The 19,912-nt window shown below is 49.4% G+C and overlaps 1 protein-coding gene across 1 annotated transcript; it reads right to left on the bottom strand.

Moving 5' to 3' along the window:
- Positions 1–1,841: 1,841 nt before the first annotated feature.
- On the bottom strand, positions 1,842–16,731 carry DIPK2B (divergent protein kinase domain 2B). Its single transcript, XM_064472843.1, has 5 exons — positions 16,333–16,731; positions 11,208–11,472; positions 4,547–4,720; positions 3,274–3,562; positions 1,842–2,476 (listed from the first exon to the last, which is right to left on the bottom strand). The coding sequence occupies exons 1-5, from the start codon at positions 16,554–16,556 to the stop codon at positions 2,136–2,138; spliced, it is 1,293 nt and encodes a 430-aa protein (XP_064328913.1). The 5' UTR covers positions 16,557–16,731; the 3' UTR covers positions 1,842–2,135.
- Between the last annotated feature and the right edge of the window lie 3,181 nt (positions 16,732–19,912).

Here is a 19,912-nt window from a genome sequence, read left to right as displayed (position 1 = left end):
CATGAAGAACGCTGCCGTCCAGCACTGGCAGGATGCCGGCAGCTCTCATCCCAGGGCAGGCAGCACTTCACTGCTGACCCTGGTGAGAGGGGTGGAGAAGCGAGAGCTCCACCTGCCCAGCACGAGGCGGCCAACATCCAGCGCCGTGAGGGGAGGACTGCTGGAGGGTAAGGGGCCCGGGGCTAACGCCCAGCTATCAGGTAAGATCACAGACCGAGAGATCGGAGATGCAGACAGATTCAAGAAAAAACTGTTGAAAACAGATTGTTAGTCAGCCTGATGGATCTCAGCAAAGGACATGTTTTTCTTACTGGAAGAGAGCCATGATGTAGAAATAGACTGAAATCAAGAAAGAGGACTGAAGCCATAGCTTAGGCTGTATTTTTAAACATTTTTGCTGTCGGACCATCTGGGCCTGGAGCTAAATTTACCTACAAATTATTTTCAGTGTTTCTACTTCTTGAGAGGTGAAAGGTGCACTTGATACTTATGCCAGGAGGAAAGATAAAATAAATGTCCTGGGTCAGATTTTCCTGGTGTTAGACCTGTGTGTGGTTTTGGATGCCTAATCTGCCTTCAATACCTGACTTTAAGCCCAGGCTGGGTGCTCTGCACACAGAGAGCCCCTCCACAGCCAGCACAAAATCTTGACTTTCTCCCAGTAACTCTGTACAATGATTAGCAATGCAAATGCACTCACATCTTTTTCTGCTTTTATGCTGTTACCAATTTCTTTTTTGAACCATGACTAAAGGAAGACTGTTTCCGTGACGAAAATATTTACGGGGGATCCAGAAAGTCTAGTTTTTGACTCAGCTCAATCAAATTTACTTGGTGACTCCCACACACCTGGATCCCAGGAGAAAGCCTCAAACCCAGGTGAGATCTGACAGTCCCATAGACATCAGGGAAGGTTTGGTGTGGTCCTCTGATACCCCACAGGGAGCACACAGGATGGGGACTGACAGGTGCTGGGTGAAAAAGTTGTGTTTTGCAACTGCAACTTTTGCAACCTTCCCCCACTAAATGAGGCACCTGCACCTAGCCCTGAGCTGGCCGCTGCTGTGAAGTAAGAGTCCGCCACAAAAAATTTTAGGTGCCTGAGTCACTCCTTTGGGGGCTATCTTAATTATTCCTCCTTGGAAATGAAAACGGATGAGGATGGCTGTACCTCTTGCTGGTCAGGATTTAGACCTCCTCAGCTCTTGGGGGTGCCCCAGCACCTATGCTGGAGCACTGACTGTTCAGCAAGTCTCCTTGGGCTCAGGATAAACTAATCTCTCATCTTCTGCCTGTGTTGTTTCTCCTTTTAAGGCAATTTTCCCATTTAAATGGTTTTGTGCAAATGGTTCCTTCAGTTTTCTTTAGAGACCAAAGTGTAAAGGTATGTACTGGACAATCACATCCCAGAGTTGGTTTTTTTTTCCAGTCTTAAAACACGAACCTTTATTAGTCTCCAATTACTGCCCGTCAGCTTGGAAAAGACTGAAAGTAATTATATCTGGGGATTAGAGAAATTAAGTCTCAAGAGACATGGGGCCTTTCAGCTTTTTTACCACTGTTGATTGCATTTTTCTGTTCTGTGTGTCATAAAAGTGATAAAATTTAAATATTTTATAAAAGTGATCTGGGATGGGTGATGGTATGGAACTGATCTGGTGGTTCAGTTTATCTGTCATTTCAAAATCCCCTCAAGGAAACTCTTAAATGCTTCCATCCATCCTACATTATGTATATATCATCTCAATCAGACTTTCTTGGTAATAAAGTTCCTCTATCTAGCTAGTTTTGAGTGTGCTGCCTTCAGACAGTTTCTTTTTAATGGATGGCATGGAAAACTCTTCCAAGGCCAAAACACATGAATAAGATTTATTAATCCTATAGCCCCATCACTCACGATAATGTTAATAATCCATAAGCCTTACATCACATCTAACATCCCATGTAACAAATGCATCTCTGGGAGATGAACAATAAATCCCACGTGTACTCTGTTCCCTCCTCCTCCGCCTTGATGAGGGAGACCCATATTTTGTGCAGCTCTTTCCAGCTACCCTTGTTCCTTCCTGCTTCCCATGCTGACAGGGGACTGACACGGTCCCAGTCCTTCCCAGGGCACCCCTTCTCCAAAGCTGTCAGTATTTGTCACTGTATTTGCAGTCAGGGTAGCGGTAGGCGAACCGGGAATCGCAAGACCGCAGAGGTTTCAGGAGTTCTGCCAGCTTTCCAACTGCCTCGTTGATGCCCTGGTCATCGTCAAGGCCATCAGCGCAGCGCTGCAGGAAGCTGTCTATTTTCTCCTGCACGGGTTGCAGGAATTTCCCCTTCAGGAGCTTAGGCAAAAGCTCTTGACACACCATGATGAGGCTGTGCTTCTCTCTGATGGAGTTACAGGACACAAATGCAGACTGGCAGTCCACAGTCAAACAGCTAAATATATCTTTATACTCCTGCTGGCCATCAATCAGCTGGCTCCCTGTTAGACACAATTAAACCAGTTGTTAGAAGCATGGTAGCAAAATCGTGGATAATCACATATGTCTGTACCTCCGTATTTACATGGGCTTTGTCACTATGTAAAGGATATGGCTATCTTTCACCACAAAGTACTCTCTGCTGTAGCTGTCCACGGGCCAATTTTCTCACTCCTGAAATATACATATTTTTCTGAACGACAGAGCTCTGCAGAACCACCTGACAAGAGGAAGTGGAGAGGAGTCTGTCGAGTCAAACTGAAGCAGAAAAAGTGAGAAGAACTGGCATACTAAGCTAAAACGTGGAGTTCCTACAAAAACTACCACAAATAGCCAAACCCATAATTTTTCCATGTTACCCAAAGTCGTTAAATTGCAACAACAGCTCATCTAGCTGGAGTCAACAGTAATAGCTGTTGGGACAAGAAAAAGAAACCCAGTGGAAAATTCTCTGACAGCTGCTTCTGAATATTTGAGATGTGTGAGCTGAGCAAAGGCCTTTTGAAAATTTGAACATTCAATATGAAATTGTTAAATTATTGGAGGAATAGTCTTCGACTAGCTCTGCTTCCAGGATTAGACCAATGTAACCTGTGAAAAGTAAATAGTAAGCCTTGATTTTATGTAAAAATGACAAAAGGGGGGATTTTTTTTTTGTTATAATGATGATTATTAGTTAATGTGATAAACACACTTAAAAAGCATCTGATTTGACGAGTGTAGCAGGTGAAAGACTTGTTTCTCCTGCCTCGCTGAGCCCTCCTGCGACAGATGCGCAGCCACGGAGCCTGCTGAGTACCTTCCTCCTTGTCGATGATCCCCAGCATGCTGGCATCCCGGATGAACAGATGCCCGTTGCTAAACACGCCGAAGGTGCCAGCGTCCACGTGGGTGAAGTAGAAGAAATAGTTGAGGTCGTTGGTGCCCATGGAGCGGAGGACAGTGAGGAGCTGGAGGGCCAGGTCGGCGGCCACCTCGGGGGCCGCGCCATAGAAGTCACGCAGGGGCCGGGTGCTGGCGCTGACCACCAGCCGCCCGCAGGAGCCCAGGTACCGCGGGAAGGGCCATCCCTCCACGTCGGGGAAGATCTGCCGGGGAGAGCGGGAATGGGGGGATTGTCTCTGCCCTCTGGCTGCTGTGCTCTGCCCATGGACCTCCCTTCCTCCCAGAGGACTTTCAAGTACCCTACCTGGCTTCAGGCAGCAGCACCGGTGTCATGTTTTGCTTTCTAATGCAGCCCACAACCCTTCCTCACCCCAGCAGCTGGGGAAGGTGCTGCTCCATCCTGGAACAGCTATGCTGCTCTTTTTTTGCCCTTCCACCCCCCCCCCCTTTTTTTTTTTTTAATTAAGGAAGAAGAACCTAATATTTCAAGACTTATTTCATGAGGGAGACTAACCGTAAAGCCCAAGATAATAATAGATTTCAAATTCATGAAAATTTTAGCCCCAGGAGAGCTAATTTTAGGTGTCTTTATGGAGCCTTTGATGGGTCCCTCATGAGCACAGCATAGTTGAAGTCACAGCTTGGAGGTGAGGTGGGGCTAAAGCCGTTTTTGCTAATTTGTAAGAACTGCCTGGCTGTTTTGTAAGAGAGTTAGCAGTCTCAGGGACAGAAGTGCTGGGTGTTTGCTACAGTGGGGACACCTGGGCTGTGCTCCCTGCATCACTGCAGTTCATGCTAGCAGCACAGTTATCCCAGGTGGAAACCAAACCACATGACTGCTGAGCCGTGCCAACACAAAGCTTTCTGCCATTTACATTATAACTTGTCTGTCTCCCTGGCGCCCCAGGCCCTGCCAAGGCAGGGTTATGAACTCATCCAGTTTCATGTTTAAGGTTGCTTCTTCCTTCTGCTGTGAAGGTGTTTTGGGCACCCACTTAAAATCAAGCCATTTCTCTTCAGCGTATTTTTCCTCATCATTTTAAGCTGCATTCCCATATATTTACAGTGCTCAAAGCTCTACTTTCATAGCTCCTTTGCAGCTATGGGGCTGGTGCACATCTCACGAGAGGGTCTGCTTGCAAGGGGCTGCAGGGTGGGGTTTCAAGCTGGGGTGAAGTGGTACGTACCTGTAACAAGATGGGATGTGAATTCACCGACAGTGTGTACAGGAGGCGCAGTTTGTCCCGGTCAGTGAGGTGGTCCATGTAGATGCTGCCAGCATCTGGCACCTCAGCGTAGCGCCGCACTATCCTGTCCAGGAGACGCTGGGATGGGCAGCGCAGCATTGGGCTAGACAAGCCCTGGTGAGAGTGCAAAACATGGCAGACGTGTTTATTTTTCAGCCTGAGATGTTGCAATGTGCTTGGCCCATGCCAGGGGTAGGGGTAGCTCTGTGCTCTGCCCCCTGCGCCTCTGCCCCCTGCAGCACAGCTGTTGGTAGGTATGGGCACATGGGGGGACCTCTACAGCAAACCCCTCCCAGGAAAAAAAGCCCTGCTCCATGCAAAAATGCCTGTTTGCAACTCAGAGCTGCAAACCCCTTTTCTCCCCATGACTGCGTGGCACCGCTCTGCTCCATGCCAGCGGGCCTCCTGCCTCTGCCTGAGTTTCCAGCCCTGGCATCCCGGCTTGCTGGTGGAGGCCTCCCTGTCATTAAGCCGGTGAGTCACTTCCTTCATTAAATAATGTCTTCAGATTGCTTCGCTATTTGCTTAACCTGTGAGCAGCTTTCTTGGAAAAATTATTTGCTAAGGTCAGTAAACATGCTTTAAAAGTGTAAATAAACACTCTATGTGGGTACAAGCACAGGATATATTCTCTCTCTGATAAACTTGCACGTTAACTATCAAAACCAAATTTGAATAGCCTGTGCGTATTTTTTTGTAAATATCAGCAACAAGTAAAGAACTGTTGGGCTAATGGAGTCAACCATCGCTGTGTTTCACCTTTCAGATTTGGAGGTCTGGCTCGTAAAATTGCACAAACAATCTATGGATGGGATAAGTGGCATAGAAATTTATACCTTTGCAGTCAAAAAAGACCTTTGTTTTGAAGTCAGTCTTCCTTAATTGCCAAGAGAACAGGTGTACAGAGAGTTGCCCATAGTGGCACAGAAACGCTGCCCTGCCATGCCTCTGCTGGGGAAGAGAATCAGGTTTTTGCTAAGCCATTTTCTTCCAAATGACCTGGGTAGCCAGATTTACGCTTTCAGGTTTTCTTTCTGATTTGATGGCTGGGAGACGTGCTTCAGAGGAAAGGGCACAGGAGCTCATGTTGCTCTCTGCCATTCTTCATGCTGAGAGCAAAGATTTGACTCAGGATCTCCCCAAATCATTTGGTAACTCTGAGGTAGGTCTCTCTCAGCCCTTCCTGCGCGAGCTGTTCATTTGGCATAAACCACTTAATTACCCAGCCACAACAAAGAAATGAAGAAACAAGGAAAGGCGTGTGCCTCTCTCCTGGTGGGAGGTGGAAAGGGGGGACCGGACCTTCCACGTCCCCTCCTCTGCCTCCCTGCCAGCCTCAGTGAGGTCCCAGCCGCTCCCTCCTTGGCTATTGGTTGCACAAAACAAGCCCTGAATGCCAATAACTGGTCAAAACTACCTGAAAAACCCAACCCCAACTGGGGTGTTGTTTTGCAACAACTGAAGAACCATTTATTTTCCCAAGAGAATAAAACATTTGTAAAAAATATAGCTACCCAATTTAGTTACAAGTCTTCATATACTCCTCTCCTCTGGTGTAGCCTTATCGAGGAAAGATTTTTCCTACTAATTATCTAAAACTATAGAAGGAGCGGGGGGAAGGGACAGTTATGGATTTCTGTCTTGCAGCACTTGCAGGCACGTTGTGGCTGACTCTGTCACTTTCCCTTTGGAGGAGAAGTGAGAAAAAAATGAACAGAACAGAGCTGTGTTAAAGAAGAGATAAACAGTGGAGAAAGTCTCTTGCAGCTCAGCGTGTATGCAAATATTTGCAGCTAAAGTTAGAAAGCCTTGCTGCCTCCAGGAGTTTGCAATGCAAAAGCTGAGACCCATAAGAGTATACAGTAGGAACAGAAATCACGGTGGCAGAGAATGCATGAAAGTTGTAATTAGGATTTTTTCCAGGGTCAGAGTTCATCCTATTAACACAGACATGGACGTGTGCTGCATGCAGTGGTCATGGCTGCTCGTTTCCCAAGGAACTATTTCAGGCACACCAGTGGCGGTGCGGGAGCAGAGAAGCAGGGCTGGGTGCTGCCATGTTTGTATCGACCATTAGTGCAGCTTCCTATGATTTAATGAAGCCCTGATCCACCAAAGCTGGATAGTGGAACCCTTTGATTTTGGCAGAGCTATTCGAATGCATAAAGTTCAGCACCTGCTCGAGTGTTTCAGTGGAGCGGGTCTTCCCCTTCTAGCAGACTGATGGAAACATCCTTACTGCAGAAAGGAGCCAGAGTTGTAAAAATGTCAGACAAAAACTGTCAATGGAAAAAAATTTGAAGAACACATACCCTGTGTTCTGCAGAACACCAGAGATACTGATTTATCTGAGAATATCTTAAGTCCTCTGCAGCCTCTTATCACCCCAAAGAATAAGTCCTGACAGGCAGCCTGGTGCATTGTTTGTGATTGATATGGAAAGCTTCTTACTTTGATTAAATACCCACATTTTTATATCTGGTTATAAGTAGTTCCTGCAAAGCCTACCCGCACTCAGCTGTGATTTTTTTTTCCTAACCCATAGCGTGTGATGCGTTTTAAACTCCCATGTATGCATATGTACACATATCTCATGCAGATGCACTCAGAATTCACTCTGATGTAAAGACAAGTTCTGGATGACACCTTCTCCTCGATCTGCTTTCTCTTCAGACAGCCCAAGGGGGGACAGCACAGCTCAGGAGCACAGCTGCCTCCTGCCCCACACGCTGCTGCCTGGGTGCAGCTTTACCAAACAACCACATTTGGGGTGGGATTCAGGAGGAAACATTTGGACATAGGTGTCAAAGCACCTGCAGCTCCTTGCTGCTTTCTTCACCCCTAAAAGAGGGAAACTGAGGACACCCTGTGAAGCTATGAGGCTCATCCCCATGGCAGTCACCGCTGCTATCGTCCTTCTCCAGCAGGAGGTCGGATGTGGTTGGTGCCAGCAGATTTACTGAAGCATGTCTCCGACGGTGACATACAGGGTCAAAGAGGCAGCAGGTCTGGGAGGTGGCTCTGGTAGCCCAGTAATGCCCATCCTTCCCTAGGCTGGACCAGCTGCCAGGTCAGTGAGCTGCTACCTATGCGCTGTGAGCACAGTGATGCATACTGGGCGTATAACCACGGTGCCGCCACACCTGCTGAGAGGTAGCTGAGGTGCTGGTAAATAGTTTCAAACAGTACATCCTAGAGAGAGGGGCTGAAAATCGCTGACCTTTCACCTTGGTACTGCTTTCATCTGTCTGCCTTCAGCATTTTCCAGGCTGTGCTTTGTAGGCAGGGCTGTAAATTTGCCCAGTGGGCAATCTGTACTGAAACTAACCCTCTTTTTTTGTGTTCTTCCCCTCGAAGAAGAAAAAGAAGAAAAGCACGTGGCGCAGTTTGAGGTGATGAGCTCCTGGGCAAAGCAGCGGGTGTCTGGGGTTACTGCACAGGCTGATCCCCAGATAAATCCTGCTCATCTCTGAGGCGGGCTGGATTTTAACACTGAAGACTTCGCTGCATCCAATAAAGATTTTCATTGTGTCGAGTGAAATAGTCACTGTGGCAGGCAGCTTGGCTGATAGTTGGGTCAGGCAGGGCAGGCAGCATAAAGTGAAAAAACATTACTTCATGGTCTGTCATTTTGATTCAAGCACGTTACAGTTTGTTGTAATTCTCTGCCCTATAAGACAAAATTACCTGAGCCCATTAGCTTTCCTCGGTGCTGCTATATAGGAAAAACTGCGGGGAGGGGAGTACAGACACGACTGGGTGACTGCAGCTTTGTGGAACAGGGTGGGCATCATGTTAGGCATCAACAGCAGTGTGCTGATAACACCTCTGAAAAGAGAGAGGGGACAAAAATAAAGCCAGAAGAGCAGTGCTGCAGGCAAGCATTTGCAGTAATGCATGGTACCTCCAAGAAACCCCCCTCTGACGGCTTGTGCTGGGTTACCAACATGCGCTTGCCCAGCCAAGAGCGCAGAGGGGCAGCAGTGCTGGGCTGGGGTGCAGGCAAAGGTGCCCATGCGACTTTCAGCTCTGAGGAGGGCAGGTGGGGTGGGCAGGGAGGAAGGGGATCCCTGGCTCTGTGGGGCCAGATGGCCTGGGGGGTCACCCCGTAACCTGTGGTGGCCCACAAAACAGGGCTGGGGGCTGAGGAGGGTCTCACATATAAACTCACACACACTCTATGACTGAAATGTTGTTGCCACAGGCTGTTTTTCAGTTCAGACCACCGTGAGACCAGCAGCCATTTTGCAGGGCACAGGCCCGATCTAAATAGTGATTGCTGCAGAAATTTGGAGGCGGTGGGGGTAGGCCCCAGGGCCTCTGGATTCCTGTGCTCCTCTGTGCATTCAAGCCTATATACTATTAGAAGGGATTTATATCCTGGTTTAGGTTTCTCTGCTTGATTTACAGAACCAAAGAACCATGAAAACATGAGCGGAGCAATCCTGAGGCCGGTGTGCAGAGACCTGGGCCTCCCTTTAGCCTCCTGTACCCTCTCCAACTAAAAAACTGCAGGGATTGCTGACATGTCCCAGGGAGTTTGTCCCTGGCTGCGTCCCCCCAGGCTGGCCCCCGACCTCGCTTCAGAGGTGCCCTGGAGCCAGGGTCAGCTCAGCTTCCCACTGCTGCCTGGGGAAATTCAAGCGCCTGGGAGAAACTGGATAGGTGCAAAGCCAGGGTGCTCCAGCCACAGCGTCCATGTGGTGCTGCGTGCGTGTGTGTGTACGTGTGTGTGCCTACATATGTGTGTGCGTGTAAGTGTGACCCAGCCAGCTCAGCCGAGGATTCAGTGTCAGAGAGGGCAGGGTAGGGAAAGCTGTATAGAACATCAAAAGCCTTTTAAGGAGAAGGATTTGGGCTCAGCTAATGTCTTAACTTTGCAGCAGATCTGAGATACCGCAGAGCTACATTTCTCCAGTTAGTTTTTCACCCAGCAAATGGAAGTTTTAAGCTCTCAACTCCCGTTTCACATAGCACTGCTGTGGGGGCAGCACAGTTTTGCACAATCCCCTTGGACACTCCCGCAATGTCAGAGGGCCTGGTACCCCACCTTGCCCTCCTGCAGCCCCCTGCAATGCTGCCCTGGGAAACAGCGATGGCTGGTGGGTACCTGGGAAGGTGCTGCCTGCCACCCTGAGAGGAGGTGTCCCTGCCTGCAGCCCACAAGCTCAGGTGAGGGGTGCCCTGAGCGAGAGAGACGCATATCTGCCCTCTCTCCTAGCCCCTCTCCCGCGGATACTAGACAAAGTACAGTGTAGCTTTGCTCCAAAGAATTTTTCTTTGCCTGCATGTGTCATCCTGCACCTCACCTCCCAGGAGGGAGGGTGCTGGCTTCAGGGTGACCTGCCATGTGGGGCTGTCAGTGACTTGGGTGAGCCTGTCTCGGAACAGCTCAGGCACTAGCCCTGGCACTGCTCCTGCTGCTGCTGCTGCAGCATGGGGTCTCCTGCTCTCTGTCCTCAGGCTTGTGGCTCCATGGGGTAACAGCAGTGGAAAAACTAAAGCAGCATATCTTTAGCACTCAGCGAAGCTGAGCAGATGCAGCAGCATGCAGACAGGAGGAAGCCATTGCCTTTACAGAAAAAAAGAGAAGCCCCTTTTTCACAGCCACCTCTCTCGGAACGGGGAGAGAAGTACTGGAGTAATCCTTCTTTGCCTCTCAGGGTTTTGTTTAGAGTATATCCAGCCTCCACCCCAGCCCCTGCCCCTTGCCAGTGGATATTGCAATGCTTTACTGTTGTTTGGATGGACCGGGGGGATGTGCGTGCATTTAGGGAGGGGACTTTTGCTCTCATATGCAAGCCAGCTGATGCAAAAAACACTGGTGTGCCTGGTGGTCATCCCTGGCTGCCCGTGCAAGGAATCCCTTGATGAAGGCAGCACTCAGATGCTGGCTTTCCACTGGAGCCTGCCCACGCTGCCTGGTGGCGGTGACCCCCCAGGCATGCCTTTCCTGGCTTCGCCTGTGACACCCAAGGACTGTGACAGAAAGGGCAGCGTGCTTCTTCGTGCCTGAGATCATTTGCTATAGACGGCAGGTGGATGAGGATTTGAGGCTTCGGCTCTGACCGCCCATGCCACTAACATTGAAATATGATGGAAAACTAGAAAAAGCCCCTGGAGCAATATCCCCACTTAAGCTGTCGCCGTGTTTGTGTGCAAGGCCCTTTGTTATCCCCATGCCCAAAGCCAGTGGGCGCAATGGCTTTCCACAGACCTTCAGCTTCAGCCTGCACGAGTAGCGAGGACCGGTGCCCTCCTTGCCAGGGCTGAGCCCCAGCTCTGGCCAGGCTGTGCCATGGCATTGCCTATGGCTGTGTGGGGTTAGCCCTGGGCCATGGTGCTTTTCTTCCTGTTGGGGTCTCGTTTTGCTTCTCCCCTGCAGTGGGTGGGCTCGGCTGGGGGACATGGGGCTGCCCCCTCTCCACCAGCCAGGGCAGGAGGGAGAGGGCTGGCCATCACCTAAACTTTCCCGCCACCCAGCAAGTCACAGCCATGTCTCCTTCAGACCCTTTCTTCCCTGCCTAAACCACCCAGCATCCCCCTGGGCCTCCCTCTCCCTCCCTCCAGGTGTGGGGCACAGGGGCTGTGGGGCACAGACCTGGACCAGGTCGGGGGTGAGGCGCTTGGCCCGCAGCCACTTCTGGAAGCGGTGTGTGCGGCGCAGGGCGCGCTCCAGGCTGCAGGTCTTCGTCTTCAGCAGGGAGGTGCAGATACGCTTGTCCGCCTGGTCGTGCCGGTACTTGGAGGTCAGCCGGGTGATGTCAACCAGCCGCCAGCTCTTGGCATCATCAGTGTAGTTGCCAGAGTAGCTGAGCAGGTAGCTGGGGGGCAGCTTTAAATGAGAAGAAAGCCAGGTGTCAAACCTGCCAAACCAAAACGAGAGCCCCACGGAGAGCGGGTTAACAAGCCACACGGACACCCACGCAGCCCAGCACCACCGCGGTTGCGCTGCCACACCCCAGCCCCACGGGCTTGCTGCCATCCTGCGGTACAGGCCAAGCGGCCCCAGGCACCGGGGTGAGGCGAGCAGGCTGAAGCCATCAGCCAAGGAAACGTGCTTTGGAAAAAAATGTCTGTCTTTACTTCCCACTTAAACCGTCCTTGTCACAAACAGTGCCATGGGATGGAGGGCAAAATGCCCAAACAGGGTCTTTTGGGCCACATAGAGAGAGGGAGGGAAAGGAGAGGGCTGCAGGGTCTCAGTTCATGGGGAATCCCTGGAGGTTTTAAATTTCCTTAATCCAGGAAAAAGAGGCCCAGAAAAGGAATACTTGACACTTTAAGAAACCCTGCAGAACAAAACCTCCTGACAATAAATGTATTAGGGAATACTAAAATGGCCTTTTTTTTTGAGGTGGTGGTGGTCTTACTCAGTGCTGGGGTTGACAGGTCCCCCCTGACATCACTGGCTGTATTTTAGCACCTGGGATGAGTGACCTCCCCAGGCAGTGGCAGAGTTTGGGGTGTGATGGGGCCATGGGGGCCCTGGGCGTGTGGTGCCACTGTAGCCATGGAGATCTTGCACTGATTTGCTCCCCCTACACAGGCACAGGAGGGGAGCATATGGGCCGGGTAATTAGGCTGTGACGATTTTTTTTTTTTGTTTCAGCAGCCCCCTCAGCCCTGCCCACACACACATCGCACATGCTGGAGCTGAGGAGCGTGGTGCCTGTTCTGTAAGTATGTCTGTACCCTGCTTTTGGAAAGTGGCTGAACTCCGACCTTTGGTTTGGCCAGCGTCATGTGTTCACGGCCTCTACAACCTCCTGCCCTAACATCCTTGCCTGAGTGCGTAAGAAGGCATGTTCTAATTTAATCTCACTATAAATTAAAGCTGATAGCTCAGAAGTGAAAAAGGAGAGGCAAAAGGTTCCCTGCAGGATCAGCTAGCTGGAGTTAGATGAAAAGATATTAACATATCGGGAAGTTGAAGCATATATTTCCTTTTGACTTCCATTTGGGAAATTGGCACAGAGAAATTTTGGGGCGATTAATTTCCTCTGATTTCAGGCAAATAACTTACTTGGTGACCCTAGCCACCCTCCATGATCCAAGATCGACCGGCACCCTCCCCACAACCCCTCTTGAGTGAGCCAGGGTGGGGGAAAGCCAGTCTCCCCGAAATGCTGGTGCTTGCCCTGCTTTGGTTTTTGGTTCTAGCCATGTGCCTCCAGCCATGTGCCTCCTTCAAAAAATTTGCTGTGGAGATGCAGGCCGACCAGAAGTGGAGAAGCCCGGCCCCTTGTGTGAGCAGGTTGGGTGGTTCAGGCATTTAGGTCATTTGGGCATTTTGCCCAATATGAAATTGAAGCTTCCCTACGATTAAGGCAGCTGACATGGAAATAAATGCCTTGTTTGGTTTTGGGGTTTTTTTTTTTTTGGTCTGGTATTGAGCTAGGACTAAAGAGCAGAGAATAATTGCTATGCCTCGCTGTGATTTGTTGTGCATCACAACCCCTCCCAGTACCTAATCTGCAAAGCAGGCGCAGTGTGCCAGGCACGTACAGGAAAGAGTTGGCTATGGTCTGGGTTTCTCTTTCTTTCTTTCTTTCTTTTTTTTTTAGTTAAGCACAAATGTGCCTTGTGATTTGGCTCAAGCATGTGTGTTCAGGGGAGCTCATGCCAGGCAGGTGCCAGGAAAGCACCGCCTCCTGCATGCAAGCAGCACATGGATGAGTGAAATCCAGGGCTGAGCGCTAATTTGAATGCGGATGGAGCGATTTCCTCTGCAGAGCTCCTGGGGGAGAGCCATGCGGGCCTGGGAACCCGGCATGGGCTGCAGCAATTCTGTATTTGGCATCATTTCTGGGCAGCGCAGCGCTGGCCTGGCACACTTGCTAGATACTTTCAAGATTCATCATCAAGTTGTGCTGTAACAATAATTCACCCTCCTATGAAGCCGTTTAGCTAAGGGCCTGAATGTGCTTTAATTAAGACTTTCAGCAAGATCTGTGTGAATAACTGAGTCAAAGATTACAGATTTTAGATCAACCCAGAACTGAACATTGAAGAAAATCAGACTTGTTTTTCTTTTTTCCTGGAAGAAATGAAGTATTTTGTTTCAGCCAAAATAATTTTGCTTGCATTTGGAGTTTTACATTATTTTTAAAATTAAGTAAGTTAAGCCCTAAAACCAAAAATAAAGAAATGCCATATAAAGCCCCATCAAATTGAAGCATTCCAGCTTTTTCAGACTTCCTTCCCATTACTTCTGGCCAAAGCTCATCACCAGCATTGGCACAAGTCGGCAAATAGTTTTGGTCAGCTCAGTTTCGCAGTGTTTTGAAGATCTAGTATTTTACAAAAACTTTTGCTGCGGTCTGCTCTCAGGACAGTTGGTAAGCAGGCTTCAGTATTCTCATTTACAGATGGATACAGTTGGGCAAAGATAAGGGAAGTAAAGAACATTAGAGCACAAGATGAGTCACCAGCCGTTCTGGGAACAAAACCCACATCTTCTTACTCGTTAGTTGAGTGTGAATGCATGTCACAGCTCCCGGAAATGATGGAGAATTAATGAAGCATGCTCTAATGAGGATTAACACAGAGCAGTGCCAAGTGGCATCCACCTTTGTGAACATGTGAAAAGGTACACGGGGGTGGATCAAAGAGCACAAGTGCCACTGAAATTTCCCCCATTTAACCTTCCACTTGCCAAAAAAAAAGTCCTGGCTGTTCAAGAAATGAAGCGGGAGAACAAGTTTAACCCTTGCAAAGAAAAGCCTGAAGCTGACTGGCTGCTGCTCAGGAGAACATTTTTAAAAGTTACCCTTTCCAAAGCGCTCAGAGCAGAACTGTGTGTTATCACTTACTTGTGTGCGGCACTGCTTGTGGGAAGCTGACTGCGGGCGCTCACAGGAGAGAAAACTGTCACTGGTTTAGGAAGCCCCTCTACCTTCCTCTACCTCTCCCTGAGGCAAACCATTGTGCTTCCACATGTCTGCGGCTCTGCGCTCCCAGACCCTGCTTGGACCCTCTGCACACCTGCACCCCTTTCCTGCTGTCCGCTGGAGGAAAGCCAGCATGGGGGCCTCCTGCTTTCGCTCACGTAGCACCTCTTTCCTGCACCCCAGTGCAGCATGCAGCTGGCCACCAGCCAGAGGCAGTTGGTCTCTGCAGAAGGCTACTGCTATTTTCGGCAGGGCTGAAGGAAGCTGCACGGCCCCAGCCTCCCCAACAGCGAAGCAGGAGTAACTGAAACGGTGCACCTGTGACAAGCTGCACGCGCGGAAGCTGGTTTGTACCAGGCGGCAGGTTCTTAAAAACCCTGCACAGGCCAGTGGCAAAGGGACCGCAGCAGGTTGGGGCATGGGGCAGGACCCAGCTCCTGTGCCGCCCTGCTGCAGAGAACAAAGTGTAGGGCAACTGTACCCCGAATGGCCCCTGCAGACCCACACCGGTCCATGTCAGCCAGCTGAACACACTGGTTGCAAATCCATCCTTTCTTTTTGGGACCGGAGCCTGGGACGGGCTGGGCTGGGCGAAACCCAGCACTGCTGGCCTTGTCCTTCTTTATGCCTCTGCACCTTACTTACTGCATGCCCTGGTGTCCCCCTCGGTGCGAGCTGAGGGAGACAGAAAGCCAAGAGGGCAAAGCGCCGACAGCTGAAATCCCTGGTGTGCCATGGCAAGGGGTGCCCTGGCGTAGCGAAGCCACAAGCTGCCTTTTTGCAGCGGCAGGAAGGGAAGGGTGGATGTTCAATATTACAAGTCCATCCCAGACAAACCATTATGGTTTTACTATGCTACATTTTATAGGATAGTTTAAGATAAAAATGGTGATTTGTCCAATATTATATTACTTACATTATAGCATTAAAAATACAATTTTACTATAATAATTTCTTCTCCCCCAGGCTTTTATATCTATAAAAGAAAGTGCATATGGCTCTATAAATCATATCAGACCCAATAAACCCTTCGTCTGCCAAGCACTGCCTTTAACTTTCTCCTCAATACACTGGCAATGTTTTCCCTGCTGTCGTCAGATACGCTCTGCTTTTGAGCCTAAAACTGATTGGATCAGTCTGACGACCGCTTGGACAGCATATGTCTCATTGACTTCGAGGCAGATGCAATGTCTGCCTCTGCCTTTAATTTCTTAGGGGAACCTCCCAAAAGCGTACTAATAATTTAGCCCTGTCTATTTTCGAGCGCTTAAGTACCCTGATGTACAAAAGTCCTCGTGCCTCAGGCACGTTTAGATCGATTTTGATCTTAGTTAATATGCACGTGAAATTCTGGATATTTGTGGTGTTGTACCTGGTACAAAATTATATAGCATGCTTATAGGTTTGTAATTAACACAGTCCGCTGGGAGCGTACAAAGCTAAACCCTCTTTGCCTTTACTCAGTTGCTCATAATAAAATATTTCCAGTACATCTAAACAAGCTGATTTCTTCCTTCTCTCTTCCCTCTTCCCTTCCCCCATCACTGCCTTGAATTGTTTCGGACCCGCTCTCTATGCAGAAAGTTGTGCCTTTTAACCCTGCTCTCAAATTATAATTCAGGGCTGAAGTCTGATCATGTTTGTGTGCCTTTAAGAGAGAAGAGACAAAGCAGCAGCTTATAGACATTAATTAAAATACTAGGCGCTGTAATGGCAAACGGGTGCTAAGTTACTCTTTGCGCTGTCGTTCATTAAAGTACTTGGAAATACTAACAGGCAACTTTCAAGTTACTATGCAGAATGCTTTAAAAATTACTGTGCTGAGTTTCTGACCTTATTTCTTCTTTAAAGAATTTCTTGCAAATGGATGTCCCAATGCAGGCGTTGCATTTATCAAGTCCCAGGAAAGTCCGGCCAAAACTGTAGCTGGGTTTGATGTGGGGCGCAGACGGAGAAGCTGTTGCTGCTGTGGAAGGGTTACAGCTCAGAGCCAAAACCAGGAGCAGCATCAATGAATCTGCAACTCTGGAGCAAAGGCAGCATATCCAGTGCCCCATCTACAGTAGTGGAGAGCTCTGCCTTTTGCAAGTTACCCCTTTATGCTTTCGGTCTCTTTTTGATGACCTCAGCCTGCAGCAGTGAGCCCCGAAACACGGCAAAACACGCTGGGTGCGGGAGACCCTGCCGCAGTCCCCATCCTGCCAGCTGGTCACTGCCTCTGTCGGCCTGAGGTTTGGGTGGGAAAGATATGATGTAGGGTGGGGAGAGGGAAGTACATGGAGGATGCAGATAACTTGGGTTGCCATGGTTACCTTTCCTTTACTTGGTGCAGCTGCTTCGGCCCCTGCTGACCCTCCCATCAGCCGACTTGGAAACAACATGAAGAAGTGCTCATCTGCACTTTGTGCAGACAAATGAAGGATATCCTGTTGCTGGAGCAAAGGGCATACGCAGGACACTTAGTAAAAACCAGTTTGGAAGGAATAATAGTGTGGCAGAAATGCACATTTTACCAGAAGCCAGACCCTTAGCATTGCTTTATTCCTGGAGATTTGCGATGGTGCATCGCTTGACTTCTCGGATGCTTTCTTGGCTCAGTTTCCCCTTCTCGCAGAAGTGCTGAAAAGACCATCAGGTGGAACCATCACTGTTTTGTGTCTTAAAAATAGTGTTGTTTAGAAGCAATTGTACTGCAGTGTTTCATGGCATGTAAAGCAGGATAGCGTGAAGCTTTCCAAAACTCCCAGCTGACGTAACATCTTGGCCTCTAGGCAGCTCTTGAAAAATGGGGCTTTTCAGCAAGACTTGCGTGCTTTTGAACACCTTTTCCCAATGGTCCTGGCACCAGAAAGAAGCTAGAGAAAGGGACAGGGACTAACACAGGAACTTGCCAGAGGTTTCAAATGCACTTAGAAACTATTGCGATCCCACCCAAAAGCTGTTTAGGCCAAAGACTTGAAAGTTACAGAAACTGCTGGCTGCCTGTCCTGGCCTGGATGCTGGGCACAGGACTACACCTCTCATGGGCCCCAGGTGGCTGGGGTCCAAGCATGGGCCCTGGCAGGCTGCTGCCAGCAGCTGCTTGAGGCCAGGAAAGCAGACCTCGAAGGGGTATCTCTTGTTGTACCCTCGCCCCAGAGAGTACAGCACATAGTGTGCTGCTGCAGTGGGACCAGGCTTTGCTCCTCTCCCACGCCCAGATGTCATGTTTTGATTGGTACAGGAGGCTCTCCTGGGCCATATCTCACCATGGGAGCAGTGAGGAGCAGACTGAGGCTTTGGAGACTTCTCATCCCCCCCCCAGCTGGACCACTCACACCATGTGGGCAAGCCATTTCCTAGCATATTTTTCAAAGGAGAGAAAGGCACACTGTATCCGTCCTTTATTATTCCCTCCAGTGTTTAACAGCAGCCTGATGGGACTACGGGATTCGTGAGCCACAGGGGTGTGCACTGGGTTCTGTGATTGCCCCTCACTTTCCCAAGGGGCTGCCGGAGGAGGGCGATCCTAACACCACAAGGCAGCTCTTTTAAGCACAGACACTCATTAGTGGTGGCACTTGGGAGATCTGGGGTCTCTCCTTGACTCTGTGTGCTTGTGGGAGGTTGCCTCATCTCCCGGTGCGACCCTATGTGCAAAATGGAGACAGTGACATTTAGGGTTTGTCTATAGGGTGCAGCACAGACAGACGAGGATAATGAGCCCTGCTGAGAGGGAAGGGGGATGTAATGAACCCTGCCAGCACTGCAAATGAGAGGGGCTGGGCGATGCTGGTACGCCAGCGTGTGTGTTCAGCGCACAGCTCTGCATTACGCCATGTTCACAGTTTGGCCTTATACTCCAGTATAAAGCTCTTTGAAATATGATGGTGGAAAGAGCCACACCAGAGCTAAACACCAGTATTAGCCACTTCCCACATCCAGAAGTCTATCCCTGGCATTTCCTATTGACAGTACATTGCTCCTTTCCCCTCTGCAGAAATCAGCCCTTCCCACTCTTTCCTGCCAGCAGCTGGCCGTATCCACATTGCTCCCTGCCCAGCTATTCCCTGGATGGTACCAAAATTAAATGCCAGCAGTCTGTCTTTATCTTCATTATGTAATATATAAAATACATATCATTCAGTCTCTTTAATAATTTATTGCCTGCCTTTGGCCTTCAATTTTCCATTGTAATTTTAAAAGCAGAGACCCAGGCTCCTGTCTCCTGGAGCCTCAGCCTGCGCTGCCCCATGGTGACCCATGGAAAGGGGAGGGCTTCAGCATCTTGGGCTGGCAGCTGGGCCTTTCCCATGGCAAACCGCATGGTCTGTCATGAAAAAACACTACGTGGATAGCAGGGTTTCTGTTTTACTAATGATGCCTTGACGGCTGTGTTGTTCCTGTACTTTTGCATAGTTTAGCCTCGTGTAAAGCAGTATTTATCTTTTCCTAGGAACAGAATGCATAATTGTACTTTCTTACAGTGTATCACACCTGCATCACCTTGGACTGTTATAAAAACTACTTTTTATTCAAAGAACAGGAGCTGGTCAGTCATACCCACCTTAAGCTTGCTGCTAGCATTTGCACTTGCCTCCAGGGTCTGAGCCCCCTTGTTCCCTCAAGCATTTTTGCTCAGGCTGGGCTGTCCCCAAACACAGAGGATGTGTGTAGCAAACACTCAGTCATGCTCACAGCACTGAAATCAAAGCTTACAAATGAGCACACATACCTTTCAGCTCGCCTAAAATGGCAGCCAGGAAAACATGCCTTGCTGTATGTTGTGAGAGGGGCTGCACTTCTGAAAGCAGCCTCTCTTTTACAGAGGTAGTTCAGCAGCCAACGTCAAACCTGTATTGGTTTCCCTTTCCTTCTGGTACCATGGCATGTAGGTATTGTGGTCAGGTGATGAACAGTCAGGTCTGTAGTAGCCTTGTAGATCTTCTGCTTGTGCCAGGCGGGAGCCACAAGATGGATTTTCAGGACGCTGATTGCTGTGCAGTCTGCTGGGTTGGCCCTAATGACCCAATGGGACCTTCACAAACAGCGTTGCAAGACACTTCCGTGCAACACCATTAACCACATGAGAACCTGGAGCTGGCGATCCTAATGGAAAAGCCTATTTAGTTTTCTAGAAGTTAAAATTTCTTTAAATTTTTAATATGGACCAAAATGTACATACTACCCTACCAAAGTCAGACCAAGCACAGAAAAGCTTTTGGAGTAGTTTCTACCAACAGAGGTAAAAGGTTTTATTTAGTCTCTGTGCCATGATCTCTCCTTTCTCCATAGGTCATGAGAAGTATGGAAGCTCACCCAGCAGCACAGTCCCACTCCTGGCCACAGCCCTGCAGGCAGTGGAGCTTCTGGGTCCCAAACCCACCCAGTCTCTGCAGACCCCAATGGCTGTGGGTTCGAAGGGGCATGGCTG

Source organism: Phalacrocorax carbo, chromosome 1 (genome assembly GCF_963921805.1).
Source record: "Phalacrocorax carbo chromosome 1, bPhaCar2.1, whole genome shotgun sequence".
NCBI classification, from domain to species: Eukaryota; Metazoa; Chordata; class Aves; order Suliformes; family Phalacrocoracidae; genus Phalacrocorax; species Phalacrocorax carbo.
This window is presented reverse-complemented; position numbering and strand designations above follow the sequence as displayed.

What these genes read in the sequence shown, in the direction of transcription:
- DIPK2B (XM_064472843.1), bottom strand. Translation starts at nt 16,556, where the DNA reads ATGGGGCACTGGATATGCTGCCTTTGCTCCAGAGTTGCAGATTCATTG. An exon ending in TCACCCCCGACCTGGTCCAG is followed by an intron (nt 4,721 to 11,207) that starts GTCTGTGCCCCA and finishes CACTCTCACCAG; the next exon opens with GGCTTGTCTAGCCCAATGCT. An exon ending in CACATCCCATCTTGTTACAG is followed by an intron (nt 3,563 to 4,546) that starts GTACGTACCACT and finishes TCTCCCCGGCAG; the next exon opens with ATCTTCCCCGACGTGGAGGG.